Source organism: Liolophura sinensis, chromosome 6, assembly GCF_032854445.1.
Source record: "Liolophura sinensis isolate JHLJ2023 chromosome 6, CUHK_Ljap_v2, whole genome shotgun sequence".
In the NCBI taxonomy this organism is placed as follows: Eukaryota; Metazoa; Mollusca; class Polyplacophora; order Chitonida; family Chitonidae; genus Liolophura; species Liolophura sinensis.
This window is the reverse complement of record NC_088300.1, coordinates 47107544-47132071: the sequence shown is the minus strand read 5'-3', so window position 1 is coordinate 47132071 and position 24528 is coordinate 47107544. Positions and strand designations below refer to the sequence as shown.

General features: G+C 40.0%; 1 protein-coding gene across 3 annotated transcripts; it reads right to left on the bottom strand.

Annotated features, from left to right (window-relative positions):
* Positions 1–1547: 1547 nt before the first annotated feature.
* On the bottom strand, positions 1548–24522 carry LOC135466186 (uncharacterized). 3 transcript variants are annotated; one of them, XM_064743568.1, is made up of 12 exons: positions 24504–24522; positions 21971–22041; positions 20953–20998; positions 19860–19914; positions 16491–16774; positions 13150–15754; positions 12649–12876; positions 11926–12026; positions 11421–11569; positions 7619–7713; positions 7105–7207; positions 1548–6772 (listed from the first exon to the last, which is right to left on the bottom strand). In XM_064743568.1, exons 2-12 carry the CDS (start codon positions 21972–21974, stop codon positions 4845–4847), a joined length of 5598 nt encoding a protein of 1865 aa, XP_064599638.1. In that variant the 5' UTR covers positions 21975–22041; positions 24504–24522; the 3' UTR covers positions 1548–4844. The 3 variants fall into 3 exon arrangements, with proteins under 3 accessions (XP_064599638.1, XP_064599637.1, XP_064599639.1); XM_064743567.1 differs by lacking the exon at positions 24504–24522 and adding an exon at positions 22838–23170; XM_064743569.1 differs by lacking the exons at positions 21971–22041; positions 24504–24522 and adding an exon at positions 18422–18458.
* Positions 24523–24528: the final 6 nt, after the last annotated feature.

The following is a 24528-nucleotide window of genomic DNA, read 5'->3' as shown; positions in this document are numbered from 1 at the left end:
GGAAGAATCCTCATTCAACTGTTTTTAACCAAACTTCACGGAAACGTGCAAAGCAAGTCGCCTTCAGACGTTCAAACCCTCACCTCGTGAGCTCCAACTACTCTACGGCAAGCGCCTTTAACCACTAGACCAATGTCCGCTCCCTATAGATCATCCTTAGAGAAATCTCGGCATTAGGTTATGGATAGGTATGGACACGATGGAAATCCAGTGGTTTTCTGGCACACAACCAACCAAATAGGGAAACATTCTCCTTTTGAAGTAATTCGGGCCACAGCTGGGTAATGTATTGTTCAATCCCATACAAGGATTTACGGGCAAATTTGTAACGATGTACCAGAATCGTCATTTCGCAGCAAAGGGTACCCATTTTAAAACACCCTTTAACAAATTTTGAGGATTCTTTTTGGTGAATATATTTTACAAGATTAAAGCTTTTAGTTCGAACATATTTTACCAAATATTTGAGATACCTGAATGTAAAAACCTATACACTCAAAAAAATTAATCTGATTTATTTAATCAGACAGCATTTCCAAGACGTATTCTGCTATTGCAAAACGTCATATTTTGGTAAGTGCAGGAACTCGGCTGTTCACCTCATTTCACGTAACATATTCGTAGTTTGAAACGAATTCGACCTGAACGGTCAATTCGATAAGCATTCCATGTAAAACACAAATGACTCCACATGTGAAGTAGGAAAATTCGCTCCGTTGTGGAGAAAGACTTTCCTGGTATAACGTTCAGGTAAACGCTATCAAAGCACATTATTTTTCAGATTTGAGAGAGCGGGGCAACTTGTCACAGCCCGCCAAGACAACCGTCAGGGAGATGTGAAACCCTTCAGCCATTTTCAGCTAGACATAAGTTAAAACTCGTCAATTTTGTTAAACAACGGAAGCGAACAGTGTCAACCTGGCCCTTTTGCATTGTTTTAATGTTAATGACTGTCAAATGTGGCAACAGAGCATTTTGAGTATAACACCAGTGACGTCTATTATAAATTGCGATGAACATTTCTTTTATCTCATTTTGCTTAAGCCTTGGTGCTTGGTGTGTGTGTGTGTGTTTGTTGTTTCCCCCACTATTTAAGTATTTGCGTATAGTTAGAATAAAGCCCAGAGGAAAATTGGCAAGAGACCGTATTTCATGGTTACACGTGACCAGTTGCCATTTCGCATTGCAGTGTCCTCGCTGCTCGTCATGGTTCTACTTTTTATGTTGTAGGTCTTAAAGTATATCATAGACCCATTATTATTGCGGCAGGCATTATGGTAGGGGTAGGGGTGGGGTGTATTGGGGGGGTAACCCATGATCATTTCACAGCGTTTGCTGGCAGACCTTTCCACGAATATACGACTGGAGAGGAAGCCAGCATGAGCTGGATTTGAACTCACAGCCACCACACTCGTCAGAGGCCCCTGTGCTGTGCTCTCCATGCTCTTTAGTTCTTCAATAATTTGATGAACATATATATTACAGGCTGATTGATGTAATGCCTCTCTATGAACAGTAAAACTCAAAGGCCAAGTTAACCATACAAATACATTGTACAAATATGGTATTTATTCATATCATTATATAAATAGCATGTTTTGTCTTTCGCGTCATCTCTTCTGCCTCCCTGCCAAGTACAAATATACAAATTTCTATTCCATAATATGGAGATTGAAAATAGCCAATTAAACAATTCATTTCCATAACAAATATCGACAGGAATTACGCCCATGGAACTAAAATGAGCATTAAAATCAGCTGGGTGGTAAGCAATGATGTTCACAATGAATTCAATGTAATGATGATGACTTGTTCTCTCATCGATTTTACAGAGGATGATAAACAAAATTCATTATACTATCATGTGAAAAACTTCAAGTTCTCCAGGTGAAGAACAGGTAACAAAAGTGCACTGAGTCTGAAGTAAAAAGCAAAGCTGGCAGAAAAACACAGATTCAGTATAAATAATGTGCATACATAGCAAGAAAATATCTGCATGTGGTGGCACTCGTGCAAGTGCATTTGCTATAGTTTTAGGAGGTTATGAAAGACCAGGAACCATCAATGAACAGCTCTGTTTGCTGCGGATATAATATCTACTTTCTGATGTGAGGAGCAAGGGAATGATTCACGCACTTAACTGTTTTCTTTTTTACCTTAATCTTAATAAAATATAGATTACCATCAGCCGACACTCCAAAACCACATTTTATAGATAACACATGGCTTTACACACATGGTTTTACCCGCACAGAACACAGTACACGTGGTGTTGTCTAAACGTAACCACATATATAATGGCTACATAAAACCGACAGATGTGAATGCCTTGCTACTGTAGTTCCATGCAGTGTTGAAATGCTCACCTTCTGGTAAATCGGTACCAGGACAATCCCGAGAGGAAAAATCTACAGAAGATTACTCTGTTGAACATTCTCCAACTTCAAAACGTCAATGCAGGCAGGAGTTGGATAGGAAAAAATGTTACTAATTTTAACTAGATTTGCTGCTAATCTTTAAAGTGGCCAGAGGCACACAGAACACTGAAGAATGACCAGTGGAGAGAAAGTGGGTTGTCTTTCTTTTATATCTGAATTCACCAATTTTTGTACAGCTGTCATTCTAAGTCCTCAGCGCTTTCTTTCAAATCACTTTACTCAGGTAAATTTCTTTATCCTCACCTCAAATCACTTGTTTGTAGAATTCCCTATCAATTTCCTTATGAATGAACATGCTGCACAAGGATGTATAAAAATAATTCGTCTAAAATACAAACAGGTGGGTTCCACTTCTGAACAAGATCCAACAGCTGGTATAATTTCTTCCATCATCAGAACTTTGGTATTTATGTTAAGTGGCACCCTAAGCATAAGCCTGGGTGTGTCATAGTGTCTGAGATTTCGTATTTTGAGAAACTTAACCCGAGAGAGAAAATATAAATTCATATGGTGTTTGAGGCATAACAGCAAGACCATAAATGACACTAGACATTTATTTAATCTGCGCTTTAACATCCAACCAATACTACTATAAGTTGCCACACAAATATATGACAAGCTTCATATTTAAAACTCTAACCAAACAGCAGTTAATTTACTATAATAGGTACAGATTCAAGAAATTCATTATTAAATCCATTTTCTCACCAATCTTTGAATAAAAAGCATAGTTTGAGATAGAATGCTATAGACCAACCAATATTTTGAAAAAATGGTGCCAACATTTCAAAACACTGCAATGACCATACATGTATTTTCATTCATGGTGCCAATACCAAATTGCAGGAAATCAAAGCAGAAAGACTTTGTCTAAGTGTTCAGGTAATCAGGAAGAATTATATCAATTGATGTAATTGTTGGGAAATGAAAGAGAATGAAGGCAGACTAGTCAAGAGCTTCCATTAAACTGGATCTAGAGACTTTACTAGGGCCTAGTTCAAAACTCGCATCCAAAACCAGAAAATAGGAAGGTGCTGGACTATCACAAATCTCAATTTCAACAGACAACTGACATGACATTATAGGAAACAAGAAACATTCCTACATTCAGTTATCTTAAAAGGACTAACTTTTTTTCATTCAAAATCAATGTATGACAATGATACAGACTAACAAATCGCAAGGTCATCTACCCTACCTCGCTTTCACCCAACACTAGTTTAATATTTTTTTCCTCCTACAAAAAATTATCTCCTCTCAATGCATGAAATGCAAAGTACCAAATGTTGATAAAGATTGCAAAAAATATTAAATCTCCACAGCTTTGGCATTTTGTGTAGATTTATTCTGCATGTAATTAGGCCCCTCACTTCAGCAAGTTACTGACCCAGGTCACCTCTACTATCAGCTCTTGAGGCTCGTACCCTTCAAAGAAAAGAACACATTTATACAACCTATACTTAAGGTTAAATAAAATATCTAAATATTCCGACAGCAGGCTTATTTGAGTATTTAACGGTTAAACATCGAAAGCTTAGAAGTCTCCTTTACGCCACCATTTGAACAGATTACACACGTCATTGTGCTTAGCTTTGCGCAGTGGCTCTTTCAGGTACAACTTTGGCAGACAGCAGCTACAAATGTAGGCAAGATGTGGTCCTCTAGTATATCCCAAACTCTTCCTTTTCAGAGTTGGCTTTCAGACCTTTAACTGCCCGACTGCTACAATATAGGTACGTATTTAGCCGAGACTGGAAATGCTCGTTTATATGGTAAGAGTAAAACCTTAAGCACCTCGATGTCACAATGAATAGTCAAGAGGCAGAAAAAAGGCTTTTCATTGGACAAGCCTAAAACATGGCGGGACTTTCAATATGCCTCAAATATGTGGATGTTGTAGAAAATGAAGATGTTTAAAACTGTTTTTCTGTCTTAAGTAAACTTAAAATAATCTTTAAAAAAGTAGAATTCCACACAGTTTGTATGGCTTTCATCTAAAGTATAGTTTGCATAAGTGTGTTCTTTTCTTTTAAAACTGACACATCGAAGGACTACACAGGGTGTGCACCTGTTCATGACATGACTGGAAATTCTCCATGGTGGTCGATAAGTTGCATTAATTATGACTTTGGATAGTAAGTTAAGAGCAATCCACTGTCAACAGTCTTGGAGTGGATAAAAAAAGATTAAAACACCTGAAGGAAATACTGACATGAAAAATTGTAGCTAGCATATTTAACACTGGCCCATTCTCACTCCAACAGGCATTTTGAAGCGCTTTTACTAAAATAAATACTTCACCCGTTTCACTGATTTCAGCCCCCTGCTCGACAGCAATACAAATATAAGTAGCCACAATACTGATGACAAGGCACGAACCACTCCAGAGACCAAAGCCTACTGATATCAGATAAGTATACTATTGATGGCTGCATCCAAGTCATCCTCCACGCCATGCTGACCTTGCGAAGACACCTCCCCACTTGTTTCTGTGCTATGCGACTGCTGGACTGCTTCATGTGGACTTGCGTAGTTGTTGAACTGACTGTACGTATACCTGTCCATGGGGAAAGGCGAGTCTTGGTTGTCACTCACTGATGGGCTCAGGATACTGTTAATTGCACTTTCCATTTGTTCCTTGAAAACTGGATTTGAACCGTGACCAGTTCCTCCTGAATCATGTTGCTCCTTGGAGAACATGAACTCCCCCTGGTGTTCTAAGCTGTCCCCACCTCCATTTATGTCAAAGTCTATTGGAGAGTTGCTCACCAGATTGTAATGTGCTGCCTTATCTGGATGAGATTTGAGATCCTGTGGTCTTTCCGTGGCCCTGGATAGTGTTTGGGGAGAGGGTTGGGAGTTCTGAACACGCCCGTGATTGTTTGCTATCATTGGGGAATACAGCTGATCTCCACCCCCAAAATCCATGATGGAATCAACTGCAGATTCTATCTCGGTGGACCCACCAATGTTGGATACTCCACCACTGTCTGTGAACACACTGAGCGAGCCTGTCCGACTGGAGCTTACTCTAGGCGGCAAAACACCATTGCTATGGTCAGCCTGAGCTGATTCAAAGAATGAAGCAAAGCCCTCAGGGCTGTGTGGGTTTCCCATCATCTGACCCGCGACTGTTCTACCCTGACCCCCACCTGTCATTACTAACTCGTCATTGAAGCCTCCACTACGGTCACTGACTGGACTAATAGCCTCATACTGACCGACAAGGCTGAACGGTTGACCATTGCCTTGCCCTTCACCATCAGTACCATTCATTTTGCTGTGCTGAATGGGATGTGAGGCATCACTAACAGTGGGTAAATGATTGGTGGTGGACATGTTCATATTGTTTGTCTGATTACAGTATTCACTACCATACCCAAAAAAGTCACCATTTTCATCAAACGGATCGCTGATGTCAAACTGATCAGCGGACACCTCACTCTGATTGCCCATTGGCTTGAAGTCATCTGGATCAAACTGGTAACCGTCCATGTTGTCAGCGTTCGAGCAGTTGAGAAGTCCTTCTAAAGCAGCATCTGTCTCCGAGTTACACCGAGACCTAGCACTACCAGCAGAATTCACAGTTTCGTTTGTAGGAAGACTTGATTGCTCTTCGAGATCAGGTAAAGTTTCATTATCACCAGATATATCTTCAATACCAGAATTACACACTAAAGGAAATGATTCTTCTTTGATCACAGCCGCTGGCTCACTCTTTGGAAACGTGTTGGTGTGTAAGGAGAAACCACCATTGTCTGCTTCTGGAGAACAAGCATCGGAGTCCCCGAAAAACATGTCATGGGGGTGATTCTCTCCTGAGAATGCTTTGAATGGCGTTTCGGGGACTTCCTGTATACTGTCTACTGGATTAAACTCAAACTCTGGCTCTGTTTTAATCTGGGGAACCATAATATGACTTGGGCTAACTTTTTCTGACTTTAATACTGTTGACTGTATTTCTGTCTCTGCCTTGGGTACCAGGTCAACAGTCGGAGCCACCACCTGATCTGGTGGCAGCTCATACTTTTTCTCTGCCGAACTGTCCAGTGCTTTCTTTTCTGTCAGCTCCTCTGCACGTGGGCTACAGAAATGATTCTTACGTATCACAAGCTTAAAGCCACCGTTGGACATGACGGAACGCACTGGTGACTTGGCAGAGTCTAGTGGGTTCTCTGGGGAAGAGCCGTGCTCTACATCTACAGGTGTCTCACTACCTGTCACCTCCATCTTCACAGTGGGACTTGCTGCCGACCCTTCCTCTTCTGATCCATCATCTTTCACCTCTTCTACAGCAGGCTTCAGATACTTGGCTGGCATTGCCTCAAATGAATCTGACAAAACACAATGCAAACACTTATGATCAGTGAATCAACTTGCATTGCAGAAGGCTCTTAAGGATAATTACTGACCTCCCTACAATAAACATTATTTTTCTACAATTTGAGACATTTATCATAGAATGATGGGATAATAACCCTTAATATGTTTGAAGTGCTAAAGAAAAACCTGAAAACAGGTAAAAACACAAAAACTTAGATTACTGAAAACTAGGCAGACAAATTTAATGACCTGAATGCTAAATTTTAATAATGCCAGGACGATGACTGGAGGTAGTATATCACTGATGAATATTGCTTGGTGATAAATGAACAAGACTTCACACCTGGATCTTGCTCCACCTGTTTCTTCTCTTCTTCTATCACATCAGTGAGGTCCTGGTTCAGCACACGCTCAATCATCACCATTTCCGCAGTGGACTTTTCTCTCTGATGCAATATAAAACAATACTTGCAAATACTTGCTTGTTTTTTACTATATAATGGTGTTTTAAATGATCGTCATGAATATTTCAGGTAAAACAATGGCAGTCAGTTTTATGGATAGAGGAAACTCAATAGAGCAAAGAAAACAAACATTGAAACTAACCAGTGACAACTACACTGGACTAAATCTCATTGGTCAATGGAAACCTGTAACACAACACAACCACCTGTGTCCAAGAAGAAAACTGCAAACGGTAAAACCACATCATCCTAATTGTCAAGCATTCTTATGAAAGAATATAACATTTGAAAATAGTTTTCCACACAGTTCAGTACATAAAAACACAATACACTGTTTTTAAAGTACACCATTTAATAACAACCTTATTAAAAATCAACACTTGTTGTGCTTACCATGCTTTCCTCCAGTAACAAAAGCTGATATTTAGCAAACATTTGGTCTCTTTTTCTCAGCAGCTCTTGTGACACTTGGTCAAACAAGCCATCAACTAGAAAACAGAAATATTATTCAGCACATAAACAAAAACAGAATTCAAGCACCTGTTCATTCTTATTCTTTGCATTTAAAACCTGTTTTTTTTACCACCATTATCATTACTTGAAATGTCATTGAATGTGAAAATTCTCCAGGCAAAGCTGCATGTATTAAAGAAATTGACATCGGGAGCCATGTAATTTGAACTGTAATAGATATAACAGCAGCAAAACGTAACACGTAAAAACAGTGTTCAATGGATAATCATGTAATTTTCACTGACAAATGCACATATAAACATATGCTCTTAACACATCTGCTACCGGGTATTACAACGAATGCCTTTTTCCAGTATAGAAGTAATGTGTAAGTGTTAATGCTGACATTGTATGCCTACTGTTCTGTTATTCACAATGGTCTGGGATGTGACCTCACTGTGAGAATAGTGTTCAAACCAGAAGGGTTTACACACGGAAAGATGACGAGGCCATGTACACATGTAACAGTCCATAATGGCACTGATGAAAGGGCTTGCCACTCGTGTTTGCTAAACTGTACAGGTCAGATGAATAATTAACAGGGGGAAAGTTTGCTCCTGTTGGGGTGGTGGATTTACCTAAGAGCTGATCAGGGACAGGTGAAATCATAACCTGCAGCCCTGTATTGACACAGCTGGAAACTTGATAGGGCTGGGCTCGGCTGGCCAGCTATAGAGAGGACAAAACCTATGAAGAACACTATTCAAAGGCAGGTCGGCTGGGTGACCCTAGATGAGGCCGGACCCTGGAAATGGCCACTTCCTTCACAATAAGCAGGTTTCAGCACTCTCACTCCCACATTTATCTAACAAGAAACGTATGTTAGAAGGATCATGTGTATACCCACAACCACTTCATGTCTTAATGGCCAGTGTGTGGCTTTGCAGGGGGCTAAATAAAAGATGAAGAGGTGTTTTACGATATCCCTCGCCCCCTAATGTACAGCACACAATACTACCTCTTAAGGACTTGTTCTCTCTTTCAGACTACAGTTCAAATCCATTTTACTTTTATTTTCTGACAGCCGTAAGGCCTTAACTTTTTTTCCCCACCTGGCAGCTACTTCCCAGCATTTCAGGCAATAAAACTTTTCGCTAATAAAGAACTGAACTGAGTATTCAAGTATAAACAGTCAGACAAAACTCGCCAAACTTCGATTAGTTTGATGCTAAGAAAGAAAAAAAATCCCACATCTCTTTCGGAAGATGAATCTGTGTAATAAACTACCAAATCAATCATTCAGCATGAAAAGAACACCAATATTATCTTGTTCTCATGAGTTTAACCCCAATATGTGTAATTACTGATCTAATAATGCATTCTAGAGAAAGCAATACCACATACTGCAAAAGGTACAGATCTATATTTCAATAGGTCTGCTCTGAATTAATTTCCTTGTTACACGATTGGTACTACGACCAGGAGGCGTGAAACTACGAGAGGTGGAACCTCACTTATTACAGTATGCACTATGTAGGTTACATCACAAAAATTACAAATATTTTCTAGGTAACAAAACATGATATCGGCCTTTGAGAATCGCAGAAATGTCAAAAGACTGTAAATTAAGACGATGTTTTCAGCTTACAAGTTCGCCAAAGCTGTCTATTGTATTTAATTACGGCCAGGATTTTAAATTACCTTTGAATGGATTGAAAAAAAATGTTTATCCTGGGCTTTCCAAAAAAGCTTACAAAATTAAAGTCTGCCGTAAAGCTAGGTTAATAACAAGCTCATGCTGCTTTAACTCAGAAAAACTTGCCAGTAGCCATTTTCTGTGTGTCCATCTCACCACAGCTTACTCCTAAATACGGACCATTTAAACGAGAGTGACCTCAAGGGAGGTAATCTGCTGTGACCCTACTGATGATCACACACTGTACTACATACAAAGATTGCTGATGTGACTGACTGGTGTTTAATGTTGTGCAAACCAGAGTGCCCAGATTAACTCATCAACCTTCACCAGGTACCGCACAAATATCTAGACTTATAGCCCCATTCAAAATGGCAAATGCTGGATATCAACATCAATATCATTAGTCAAGGGCCTGATAGTTGCAGTGAGCCAGCGAGACCCCTACACACTTGTAATGACAAAGGAAACTGTCTTGAGGTTAAAAATTGAAACTTTATGTTTTTCTACAGTGGAACCCGTGTAAACTAACTCTGCTTTGGACTGATCAAGGATAATGGTATAGACCTTATGTCAACTTCTGAAAAATTGTCACATGCTACGATATTGAAATTAAGAGTACATTCTCTTCATTCAAAGGGAAACAGAGTTCTGACTGGCTGTTGTGAGACAGCTAAGCTGAATCTTAGGTATGGTAGATTTAATTAAGTGTGGCCAAGGCTTCAAGATTTAACCCAGGAAACTATTGAGTCACTTTGCTAGTCCACTGGTCATAGCTTAGTACATTAACTACTTTCAAGACAGCTAAGTTTACACATGAGCACATCATCTCTCTTGCGAAATGACTAATAGTGTTCAAAATAGACAAGCCAATGAGAATCAATACTGTTATGGCCCAAAGGAATAGCGCCTTCTGGATGCTGTTTCCCCATTATCATTGAAGTCCAATGGTGATAGAAAAGACCAAAACATTTTGCCAGAATTGACAAGATACGTTATGAGAGGTTCAACTATGCTTGCTAACTCACATGATAATTTTATCAATAACTACAAGGAATTGGGCAGTTTCGAGTCTGAACTCTTTCGTCTCTAAAAAATAAACAATGCTGACGTATCATATCACTGGTCAAACATGTCGCATGTACAATGTTGCACAATGGCACAATTGACGCATCACAAAGGTTCTACTCCTCATTTTCACGTACTTTATTTGATCGGTGTTTTACGCTGTACTCAAGAATATATCACTTATATGAGAGCAGTTAGGAATATGGGCAGAGCAAGGGGGGAAACCCACAACTATTTGCAGGTTGCAAGCAGACCTTCCCATGTACAGCTAGAGAGGAAGCCAGCATGAGCTGTGCTTAAACTCTCAGTGACCGCACTGATGGGAGACTCCTGCTGGCGTGCTAACCCCCTCTGTCCCCTAAATAATTTATCCTGAACATTTATCAGATGCTCATGTGTTGATCAAAAATAGTTACGTAACATTTTTGACAGGTCACATGGTACAGGAGCTTTTGTTACCTTTAGCAATAAGAGAGTTCTAACTTAAAACTCACCCTAGTTTTTGCATTTCATAAATTGTTGTTTGAAGAGAAACTCAAGAATTTTTCACTTAGGCAAAGACAGCCAGTATATTATGGTTGGAGGAAACAAGCACCTGCAGAGTTAGCTCTGGCATGTCATATGGATGAACTTTCCTTCATGTAACAGATATTACCGCACCGTTGTCCACAGACATTAAATGTCATTATGATTCTGTAAACACAGATGTCAATAATACAAACCATAGAAGTTATAAAACTATTTTTACTATTTATTTACTATTTCTTTTTCATCTATACTTGGGGTAGGAAACACCCTAATTGACCTACCAGATGACCCATGAAGACATACAGTGTTAAATATCGGTAAGCAGTACCATACAGATCTGCGCATGTGAACATTACACATCCAGATCTGCGCATGTGAACATTACACATCCACTCAGCAATACATGATCTAACTACAGCCTAACTATATCAGACAAAGCACTTTACATACCTTTTTTGAATTCTCTTTTGGATGGACCATGGGACTGGAACACATGATAACGCAGAAGTCGCTGGCAGGCATCTTTCACAGACTTAAAGGGGATCTTGGCATCTGGTTTGACAGCTTTGTCTTGGTCTTTACTTAACTGCTGGTGTATCCTTAAGAAAGTAAATACATTAGAATTTATGTTTAGTGCAGCAAGCCAATGTTTCATCAAGAAAACAACGCTCACTTGGATGAATACACACTACAGTATGGGTCACCCCTCCCCCTCTCCACGAGAATGGAGATTTTAGGGATCCTCATTCGTATTTGTTTCACTGCTGTTTGTCACAATTGTCTGATTCCAGTCGAGGCCAAGCGATGAATGGTTATCAGACTGAAAAGGGTATGGGGAAGAAATCCATTATTTATCTTGCTGAAGACAACACTTGCTTTACATACTGATATAAACAACTTTATGTGATGTAGTAAAAAAAAAAAAAAAAAAAAAAAAAACAAATTAAGCACTTACATGGATCCCTTTGGTATTTCAGTGGCAGCTGGTCTTTTGACTCCTCGACTTGGAGATTGCAAGTTATCAGACAGTTTTGCAAGCCCAGGCTTTTCCACAAGCTGCACAAAAACAAGAATATTGTCAGTCAAGGGGAGACTACTCTGGTTACACATGCTATGAAAAGACAAAATGTGACAGAAAAGTTCACAGAACTTTTACAACTCCACCTGCTTCTTTCATATAAGACATTGTCTACATTACGATGTTACATATCAAAAACATTACGATGTTACATATCAATAACATTACGAAACATTTATAAAGTTGGGTGAAGGTGGGATTGCTGGCAACACAAACTGAACTGCAAACCAAATCCAGTGTAGTGTTACCCGAAGTAATACCTACAGAGTAAGTCAAAAATTCTACAGCATTCCTGTTTTCGAACAAGTCTAAGAACATCCCTTACTAAAATGCTGGTCATGTAGATACATCAATACTTGAACTCTGATTTTAGCTATATTTCCAGCCAAATGCATTTTAATCTAACAACACTACTTCACACAAAAGGGTACCTTTTCAATGACAAAAGTGTTGAGGAATGAAGTTTATTTATTGGCGTACTAAGCCCAACCTCGCTAGTTAACTTCATCCACAATAACAAATCAATCAAGGATCCCACGAGAAACAAGGTTAGTACTGAAGATGATTGAGAATGTACATTTTGCCCTGACATTGATGTACCTGAACTGTGGTGGGTATTTTGCTATCGGCAGGTTTTATCTGCTGTTTACGGAGTTGTGCTGCTTGGATCTGCTGCTGTATCTGGTGCTGTTGTTGTAATCTCTGTATCACATTATACTGGTATCTGTAAAACTGCTGCTGTTGTTCTGGTGTCATTTTGGCCAACTGGGAAAGTAACTTCTCTTTGAGCTGAGGTGTCAAATTCAACGTCACCACATGACTTCCAATCTGAAATAAGCAGTAAGACAAATTCAACTCCTATACACTTGAATCAGCTTATAGCCAATAATCACCTTATAAGACTATTTCAGAAATTTAAGGAACTGAAAAAGTAAAATACATTACTTACTTTAAGTTTTAGATGTAGTCAAGAAGTCATGGGTAGATATTTGAGATCCTTTCAATCTTTCGAACAATAATCCTTAACAGTGATTTGCATGAATTCTTGTGCTTGTGGATGAAAGAAAGGAAAAAAAAAAACAGAAACACCTTGGTTCTTACCTTCACTTGTGTAGGCACTGCTGGCGAGGCAGAGATGGGCAGCTTCCCTGGAGGTGCATTAGCAGGTACTGCTGGAACCAGTACCTGATTGGCTAATACAGTTTTGGATCCCACAACCTGACCTGGTATAACAGTGCCAGGTTTAACAGTATCTAGCTTAACAACTGTTTGATTAGGCCCAATCACATGTGGTATATTCCCAGCTACACTGATCACGCTCTGAGCAGGTCTAGGGGCCACCTGCACAGTTTGTGTTCCAGCTGAATTAGGAACTTGTGGAATGATCATTTTATGTCCCAAACCAACTTGTAAATTAGTAGTTTGGCCATGACTGGGTTGTTGATCTGTAACTGACTGTTGAGTAGGAGGTTGTGGCTGACCAATAGTTATCTGCCCTGCGTTGACACTTTGCTGTGAGTTCAAATGTTGTTGTCTCCCTTTATTCAATATTCTGCCATGAAGAACACGAAGTTGCTGCATTTTAAATTTTTCCTCTGGTGTGTGTTGTTTGCGTTCCAGCAGCGTCTTGATCTCTTGCTGGATTCTGTGCAAGGCCAGTTGATCTTGTGAGGATAACTGGATGCTCTGAAGCTGGACAGCTGACTGTTGCTGCTGACCACCGACCACCACTTGGGCTTGCTGACCAGACTGGGTTAGTGGACCCGCCTGTAGAGTCTGAGACACAAAGTTCACCTGGTTGGTGAGTAAGGCTTGGTCAGCCCCCGTGGCACCGTTCACTACAGTAACTTGTGGGGAGGTTAGCACAGAGGATGACGTCAGTGGGGCACTGTAATCACTGTTAGCTAGACTGACATGTGACATGGTTTGACCAGAGGAATGAGAGACAGTAGTTGTGACAGGTGTAGTGTTGGCCGTGCTGTAACTCAAGGACGACACATTCACACCAGCAGAATTCGAGAACTGAGTTAAGCCTGGATTTGGTACTGTCTGTATGATGTTTGTAAGGGATTGAGCTTTTCCGACTAGAACATTATCTTTGTGACCAGTGTTATTAATAACATGTTGTGATTGGGTCTGCTGAGGTTGTAACACAGTTTGTCGCCCTAGAACACCTTGACCAGCAGCCTGAATAATCTGTACACCAGGTTGACTACCGGCAGTTGCTGCCGCCAACTGCTGCGCCTTATTGGCTGCAGCCTGAGCCTTTTTGTTAGGTTTTTTAGATGGCTTTTGCTGAGAAGGTACATTAGAAGTTTGGGGAGCAGACTGGGAAGGCTGAATAGAGTACTGAGATATCACAGGAAGAGAGGTTGCTGAAGGCTGCAGTGTGGGCTGATTTGACAAGGATCGTTGTGAATGGGCCTGCAGCTGGGTAGGCTGGAACGAGCCAGCTGAGGGGACCTGTGGTAAATTGACATTTTGGTTGCCAATATTCAGTGTCACTGTACCTTGTGGTCCAACCTGCAGCTGGCCAGCCTGGTTAAGTAAATTGATCTGCTGTCCCTGACTAGAGCTCAACAGTGGCTGCAATGGAATGCTGCCTTGACTCTGTGGAGTTTGAGAAATCTGGGAAAGGATTGGGCTTTGGGAGGTAGATATCTGCGAGGGTTGACCAGCTGCAGTCTGTAACTGAATGAAATTAGGCTGAAGTGTTCTCAGAATGATATTTTGTGGCTGCCCAGGCCCAGGGGCTCGCTGTATAACTATTTGCTGGCCTTGTGGGTTAATATTGAGAACACTTATCTGCGGCTGACTGACAGGGTTTGATGTTGTGCCCTGTATCGTGGTAATCCCACTTCCACTAGGCTGTTGGGTTAAATTCACAGGAGGTCTCACAGCTATAGGTTGTAAGTTCTGTAGACCTGCCACAGCTATTTGCTGTCCCTGTAGCTGATTAGGAATCAGGATGCTTTTCCCTTGAGCAGTCTGTATGATCGTACCCTGTAGGCCCACCGTATTTTGCACTGAACCTGGAACGGCAGAAAACACATTCACGCCTGACGCGGAGGACTTCACTTGTTGAGCTGAACTCACAGCAGTACTAAAATTCATGTTTTGCAGAAGCCCTGGATTTTGCTGAATAGCCTGCAGCAGGTTTTGGTTCTGTAAATTTTGAATGACTGTTTGAGCTGGTTGGGAATGGAGGATCTGCTGAGGCTGGGTCTGTACTATGTTCGGGACCACTGTCTTCTGCTGGATGAACTGTTGGCCCCCAGATGTGGTGAACTGAGTCTGCGCAGCCGAGGTAGGCGTCTGGAGGATACCTTGTACCTGCATGGCATTCGCAACCTGCATCGGGGGCTGCATAGAGGTCTGGAGCTGGAATGTGTTGATGTTGACGCCACTGCTTGGGGTTACACTGGAGGTGTGACCTGGTGTGACTGATCGGCTGACTTTGACGTTATTAATCACAGTTTGGTTAGGAGCTATGGAGTGAGGGAACATTGGGGAGCCCACATTAGTCTGGATGGTGATGGGGCTCTGGCTGGGTGTGAGAGCACGTGACACCAGTGGAGAGCTGGAACTGGCATAGTGCTGACCAGTAGCTGGACTAGCACTCCTCCTACCTTGCAGATACTGCATGTGGTTACTGGCCAGGGGGTTGATCACCTGGGGCTGGGCTTGAACAAGAGGGGATCCATTTCTAGAAAACATACACAAACATAAAATTTAGTCATGAAGTCGTCATTGTACTTAGAATTACTTAGAATCAAGTCTTATGTGGTATAGGGTATTTCAGTTCCTGGAAAGCCTGGAAAACATGCTAATAAAGACTGATGGCCTGGGATCCAAAACTTAGATTTGGTTATCTTTCATCTATAGGAGACGCATACATACAAAATATTTACCTCGACACATAAAGTAATGAATTTGGTAATTTACAGTATGGTAAGTTACACAGACCATGCACACATAGCATCAGCAATGGAACATCCCCCTCGTATTTTCTTTTATATGCACGTTAAAATTTAGCTCAATACATGCAGTACTTTTTAGGATTAACATTTTGTTTACTATTGCTTTCCCTGTTATTGGATACAGAAGAAGACACTCAGAGTGTGATATAAGGCACGCCTGTACTTTGTAAGGACAAGTAGAAAAAGGCAAACAGCTCTACAGCATGTCTTGCCACGAAACAGAAAAAAAAACAACAAAAAAAAAAAAAAAAAAAAAAAATGACAAAAAATTCAGAGGTTTGAACCCTATTTAAGTGCAATTCCTAGGGAGACAACATGATTTACTTAACAGCTGGGAAAACTACGCGAAGTACATGACCACTGATCCCACAACTGGATCCTAAATGTATAAGTGCACTGTATAGTCTCCTTAAAAGCAGACACTGTATCTGACTTCTATTACTTTGAGGAAACAGGACCCACCCAGGACTCGGAGTAGAGGACTGGTTATGAAGAGGCTGCGAGATGAAATGAAGGGTGTCTGAAGACAGTGAATTCTGTTGTTGTTGCTGCTGTTGGGCATTGCTCAGGTTTCCTTGAGATGTCCCTATGTGTTGGCTAGGTGTGTTGGGTGTGAGGAAGCCCCCTGCCGTAACGTCAGTCTCATATGATGAACAGTTGAGCTGGAAGCCATCAGTGGTCGAGGACGCCTGTACCTGAGCCTCGGCCTGAGCCTGAGCAGCTGCAGCCACTGCCTGGGGTCGGGCCTACAACACAATGTCATTATGATAACATACCTAAGCACAATGCCACTTAGTGGTCTGGGAAGCTAACACAAACTAGTAAAAAGACTTGCCAACAGGGTTCGCACAGGTGATAAGAAAATAAACTCCAGGATTTTCCATGTCTTAAAAGACTAAAAAGCACATACCAGAATTCAAAATGGAAGCGATATGTTTTGCATGTCACACTCACACCCAAGAGGACCAGAAGTAACCCCTTCCATAGCCATGTATGTGAATGACATTGTCATCCCTTGCCATATCTGAAAGACCAACAACCATGCCGGCAACTTTTTGTGTGCGATAGTTAGCAGTTGGGCAGTTGTTTACCTATATCCCTTAACTTCCAGCAATGAAAAATCACTTACACTCTCGTCACTTTGGCCCACTGTGACTTATGCCGTTTTTCATGAGTTACCTCCACTATCACATATATTGAACAGGTTAACCTCTAGTTTGTATGGCATGCCATGTGCTTATCTGTACTCCAACCAATCTTTACGGCGCAATACTTCCATTACCCATGCATTTTTTCACGTATCTGCCCTATTAAGAATAGTCAAAATAATCCTGTATCATAAGCAAGCGAGTTTGAAGATCAAGCGAGGATCAGTCACGATGCCCAAACATGAGGCTATACTGTAAGTATCCATGATCCAAGGATGCAAACTTGAGTTATGTATGTATCCAGGAACAGTAACGCTAATATGCTGTAAGATACGAGTCAACCAATTTGCAGTCTGGAGTGGACATTGAAGGCGGCTTGGAAATACGATAAAATGTGAAAGGTTTTACACTGTTTTACTCTTTCACATCTGTGACATTTACTCACGTAGCCTCCTCAAATTAAAGCACTTTTAAGGACCTTTACAACAAAACAGCCAATTTCAAGGCCTGAAATTTCTAAAAAAAAATTCAAGTACTTTCCAGGTTTTCAAGGACCTGTGCGAACCCTGTGCTAAATAATTACTTGCACATTTCAGGCGTCAAATCGTTTCCCTTTCCACAATTATCAGAGTAATTCCAAGCACATTTGTCCAAAAACTGCATTGGGAATGCTTTCGTATACATACAAGCCATAACACTGATGGAGAAAAAAGTACATGGTGGAGAAAAAGGTACATGGTGGAGAATGGAAAATGGTGGTTACTTCACAAAAGGAGGAAAGCAATTTGAAACATGAAATTGAGAAAGCTGAATTAGTAAGCCATTATCTTGCACACCGTCAATAATAGTATTTCTTATGCAGAGTTACTGAAAGCATTACAATACTGATGGATGCTGGGTGCATTACACACATACAATAAAGTTAACAACAATATTGGGGTCAGACAAGCAAATACAAAGTTAACATCAGCTTTTGTGGTTATGTGAATTGTCGGTGATATTTCTGGTGAGGGAAAGCATTATGCTCTTCTCGACTGAAATTATCATTAAAACTGGTCATATATGACAGTCACTGAATCTGGCAGCTTGTACAAAAATCATTCAGCAATCTGTGTTTAACTACACGACTAAGTAGATTTTAAAGCGAATATTTATCACAATAAACTTGAACTGTATCAGCTGTGACTAGAAATGATCCACTCCTTTCCCTACTGAACAACCTAAGGTGGACAAACATATCCTCACCAAGTCCATTCCTGCAGTGGGAGTGTGCATGGGCCAACTGAAATGTCAAAAACACAGGTTTTCTTACAGCCCATTTTTGTTCAGTTTTCAATTTCATGAGAAAAACTTAGTCACCTAAGGCACACAAAACTCCCAGGACCTTGGCAGGGGCAGGAGAGATGATATTGGGGGGAGAGGGGGGACAAAAAAAAAAGTATTATCATAAACGCAACTCCCTCACCAGGTTTTGATCCAGCACCACACTGAAAGCTCACTGGTGTACTTTAATACCCAGTCTGATTACCACCACTGGCATGATTGGTATAAATACATGCATGCATCAAGCAGCAAAAGAGGCATATCACTGATGAAGATCTTTCTTGGTTTCAATCATTCAACACAAAACACACAATCAGCATAGCAGAGACCACAGTACAACACGTAAATACTCCTTAAAACCTTACAGATTTTACCTTCTGCTACGTTTACAAAGATTTTGACCTTCTGCTATGTTTACAAAGAGATCTAACTGTTAAGAAAACACCCTTCTAACACTCATCACTCTTTATAGTCACACATCATATGTCCATAATTTTAGTGATTCTAAGTTCAATTAAATTTGGAGTTTAAATGGACATATAGACATACAAGTTCCCTGCAGAAAAGCATGTCCCTCCACAAGATCAGGCAAGTACCAATACTTATGTCACCAATATGGCAACATGATGACAAAATGTACACATATCGTCTAACATGCCGCCTCTCAGAAAATATGACGGTACAGTGCAAGTTTACATGCTGGCTTATTTAGCAGGAAATGTTTAGTAAACATTTTAATTGTCAATTTCAGTTCATACATCACCATTTTTAAAGTATCAAACATATTCAAGAGGTCATAATATCTTCAGATATACATATATGTGACAATGATGCATTATGAAAATGTAATGAAATAGTGTCAGACAGTATTACTGTGTTTCCACGAACATGTGATTACGTTTGCAAAACAATGGAATGCATAAATAACCTGGACTGTTTCCATGGATTTCGCATTGGAATATGTTCAATTTATAAGTTAACTGCTAGAGTAGATGGAAAATGTAGTAGAATTGCAGTTGTCAACCAATGGGAAGTGGAAACATTAACGGCTGTGTTAAGTGATGGCAAACGCAATTGCATGTCAGTGGAAACAGAGCCTATGCAAAGTGACCATGAGCAGCGCACAGACAAAGCAGATACAAGCAAGATCAGGTGCCATTAAATATGTCAGGAACTTATTTTAACATTATCATAATATACATAGCAAACTGTAGCTAAAGCAAAAAGATGTATTCAATATACAACGCAAATTTTTCTTTCATGAGATACAATAAGCGAGGTAAATTTAGTTGCAAATCACACATTATCTAGACCTGAAAATTAAGAACACAAATGTTTAACATAGCACAATTTAACTCACTGTTGGCCCAGACTCTCCCTCCGCATCGAGAAATTCATTTAACAGGTTAGGGTCCCTGGAACAGAGTAATACGTTGCTTTGATTATTACTCACAGCACAGCAGAAAATCAACACTATGAAATTTTATACTGTAAATATTACACCATGGACATAATAATTTCAAGATCATTGGCATTAATTGCAGACAGAAGTAATGTAAAACATCTTTTAAGCTACACATGCTAGTCAAAAGTATAATACTGATGCTTTCAGAAGAGGTTTATGTGTGTCGTTATTGAACAGGACAGGACTGGACAGGAGGCTTCCACAATTTCTTGGCAACAGTTGCTAAAAATTTCAAACTACATGCCTGTATACATGTACATGTCTGGCAACAGGGCTGTCAGTTATGTCATCTTCAAAACTTATGCTAATGTATGAGCTAAACGCACTAGGTGAATTTTTTCTCCACGTAGTAAATACTTTGTTGTAATATTTGTTAAAAGAATATTCCACTAATACGAGGCTGGCCAGCATTATGCTGGGTGGAAACCGGGCAGAGCCCGGCAGAAACCCACAACCATCCGCAGGTTGCTGGAAGACCTTCTGATTTACGGCCAGAGGGGTAGCCAGCATAAACTGGACTTGAACTCACAGTGACTCCATTGGCGAGAGACCAAAGAGACTTGGGTCATTACACTGCGCTAGCGCGCTAACCAACTGAGCCTTGAAGGCCCCCGGAAACACTGACTGATTCGGGTATAACATTATTTTGGTTGCGTGTTAGAATATGTGACCCTTTAGCGGTGTAAACCAACAATTTATCAGTAAATGTATCTACTGTCAGCTTTCTACCCTGATTTTAGCTAGGCATCTGCAGTTCATCTATTTGTAGGTTTGTGGTCACATTGAAGTAACAAGTCAATCCCTAGTGAAATGCTGATGTGGCTTATTTCCGATGAGGCAAGCACCAATCTCAAAAACTTTACACTCCTGTCAAAGAAAGAAATTATGGCAGCAGAATGTTCATCTTCAATGCTTGACTCTCGTAACACTTAAGTCACTGTAAGAAATAGAATACTTGAAAATTTGTGAAATACTTCACACAAATTACCCTATGACATCTAGTAAGCACAGGCCATCCTCCATTTCACTGGGAACTGAAACAGAAAACAATGGGCGATTTACACACGTTAACTGGACACAAAGCTATTCAAAAATAGTTTAAACTCTGTTAATTAGTGCAGATTTAAAACTTGAGTGCTGATCTGTTGAGAACTTTTCTGACCAAAAGAAAAAAGTCTTTGGTCGATAAAATACTTTCCAACAATGTTCAGTGCACTATTACACATTCCAGCTAAAATGGACATTACAAATGTGTGCCTATGTCATATGAATGTATCCCTATTTCACCCGTATCATACTTAGAAAGGTCTGTCTCTAGCCTGCGGATGGTGGCAGGGTTTCCCCAGGCTTTGCCCGGTTTCCTTCCACCTTTATAAGTCATGCAAGTGAAATATTCTTGAGTATGGCTCTGCCCGTTTTTTTTCCACCTCAAACCTGCTAGCCTCTGTGGTATAAATGGAATAGTTTTGAGTATGGCATAAAACATCAATCAAACAGATTATATATATTTCACTTATATCCACAATGACCGAGACATTTTTTGACAGAGGGACTAGAAATAGTGGGTCAAATGCTCTCTAATTAAGTTGAAATAAAAAGAGTAGAGCACTGAGTAGTTTCATGAATAAAAAACAAAGGAAACTGATATGATTACAGGTTTACTAATATATCATTGAAAGATGGGTATACCTAACTCACACCCATGTGACAGCTTCCATGTTAGTTTATTTATTTGATTGGTGTTTAAGGCCTCGCACAAGAATATTTCACTTACACGACGGCAGCCAGCATTGTGGTTGGAGGAAACCGGACAGAGCCGGGGAGAATCCCATGATCACCAACAGTTTTGCTGGCAGGCCTTTCCACGCATGGCTGGAGAGGAAGACAGCGATCACACTGGCGAGAGGCTCCTGGGTCATTACACTGCGGTGGCAAGCTAATCCCCTCTGCCATGTAGGCACCCTCCATGTTAGTAGTAGTTAGTTGGTATATACATTAATTCTTACCCATGAGGCAAGGTCAGTTGTGGTGAATCTCTGCCACTTCGTTTTCTTCCATGGTGTCATTACTCATGAATCTGAAGAACAAAATCACACCTATTTGAGATCAATTTAACATATTATATATATGCACATGAAATATGGTACCTTTAATTACTGCCAAAGTTCCTGTTCACTACCCCACAGATTGAAACACTGAAATAAGAGCAAAAGCAAACTGCACAAACACATACACTCAGAGGATTTGCATGACAAACAAGATCAATTTAATTTAAGACCAAAAAAGTTTATATTGTTGTAGCAAGCGAAAGTTACACATAGATCCAGTTAGAGGTTTTTTCAGAGATTAATAAACTTATATGTTATTAGGACATGGGAACCCAAAAATTAATTTGAAATTTCTAACTTCTGTGAGATACACATTAACAAATACTTCATCAACAAAAGTTGTGAGCAAGATGGAGATTTACTTTCATAATAACCTAAAAACCTAACAGAGCATCACATTTCGCACACACATACCAATATATGCAAATACTTGTATGTAACAAATAAGAAGTCTGGCAGGCACAACAAAACTGAATATGTAAATAACATGAGATCTTCAAAACATGGGTTTGATTGAAATGGTCTGAAACTCGTCAGCAAACTCTTCAAAAGATATTTGCAGGCTTGTAAACCAAGAAAGAACATGTAGACCTACAACTTATTTTCCCAAAACATGGTACAAAACATTCCTTGAACGGTGAACAAAATAAACACTGACATAGCACAGACAGATCACACAAATCCCATTTGAGGATTATTTTCAAATTTGGAAGTTCTACATGTAAATGTATACAAGTAATATTAACATTGAAGTCTGACAATTACCATATATATCAACTTGATCAGGATACCTTCCGAGCTTCCTTCAGGTGTTCTTTTTTTGTTTGTTTAGTTTTCCGGTGTGTGTGGTTAAATATAATTGAAAGCAAATTTGGTAGAACAGCCAGAATAGAACAATTGCTTTTGTGTGCTTGTTTAATGGCCACATACTGCAGTAATAATACTGCAAGGAAATTAGCTTGTTCTCTTCTTATGGATATATTTGTATGGAAATGTTTTTCAGTGAAGATGAAGATGTAACTGCATGCTTCAGAAAAAAATCCAGCAATCAATTCATTATTTATCCATGAAAACTCATCTTTTACAATAAGGACGTTAAAAAAGATCTTGAACCATGCATGAAACTGCCAGTGAACAAAAATGCTTAAGAAAGAGACAAGTAACTGTCTAAATGTTAGTTAGGCCTCCTTGCTTTTATTCTGAAGGCTACTGAGTACTACTGTACACTTTAATTTCTTAGGTGCACATGCACATTAGAATGAATCAAGCAGCAGTCAACATGAGCTGAAAATACTGTTTATTATCAACAAAAACTGTAATATAATTGTACTAACCCGTAACAAGTCTCCTTTGTTATGAAATTTGTGCAAACTAAACTCATTTCCAAATCCTCAAGACAGATTTCACCCTCACAATTTTAAGCAACAAAAGTTGCTCTGTCTAATCCTATACATAAAGATACCTTCAATAACACACATTATCACAAGAAAACTATGTTGATACTGGCTCACTACGTTACATGCATGTAGGCCTACAATCTATGACATGCACCACATGCGCTTGACCTGTACATGTAGGTTAAACTGGTGTTATGATATCGTATGTATGTTGAAGCTGAGGTTTTGAAAATTCTGTCATTTGTGACCTCGGTAAACATTTTATGCTGGAAATCCTAAGAATTGCTGTATTCTTCTTTGTCAAAAACCTGATGAATGTTAAAACAACACAAAGTTACTGGTCCTTATTTCGCATCCATTCGCCATTTTGGCCATTACTTGTTGAGAAATACCCTAGACGTCAGGTTCATGATCTTATAAACACCATCAACTTAGATTCTGCGTTAACTTCCTGTACTACACAGTCGCCTTTTACGATTGTAACAGCTGGTCGTAAGATGTTATGGTACTAAGGTTCCAGTACGTTGAGTTGTTTTATTTTGATTAAAGGAGTTTTTTTTATAATCCCCTGCCTGGCACAGAACTCCTGCATTATTCTCACTGTATGGCTTCCAAACTCCAACCGCAGTCACACGAACTTCTCAACAAATATTCTGTTTAATTAGGTTATCTATCTTATGTTTCAGTTGTACTGTGCGCTTTCGCAGCGATCGAAGCGGTGAAAATAGACAACATGGGTTGGACAAGAAAGGCTGGCAGTTCGGGCGACCTTAGGTATTTTCCGTACCCTGGGAAAACGAATGCGAAGTTTAAAGCCTCGTAGCGCCAAATCGAGACATGACAGCAGACAATGCATTAGTGCATCGGATGGTTTCAAATCAACCCTAGTGAATGACACGCAGCACGTATGCACTTCTACACTAGTTTCTGCACAACAATTGATGGTATTTAGGCCGTTACTAGTTATTTAGCCCTAGTACCCGACGTTTTCCCTGAAAATTTTATCAGCAAAATAATATTCAGAAAACACTCACCGTCATGTAACGTGCCAATGGCCTT

What these genes read in the sequence shown, in the direction of transcription:
- LOC135466186 (XM_064743568.1), bottom strand. An exon ending in TGTTACTGGAGGAAAGCATG is followed by an intron (nt 7,208 to 7,618) that starts GTAAGCACAACA and finishes ATATTGCATCAG; the next exon opens with AGAGAAAAGTCCACTGCGGA. An exon ending in ACAGGTGGAGCAAGATCCAG is followed by an intron (nt 6,773 to 7,104) that starts GTGTGAAGTCTT and finishes GTGTTTTGTCAG; the next exon opens with ATTCATTTGAGGCAATGCCA.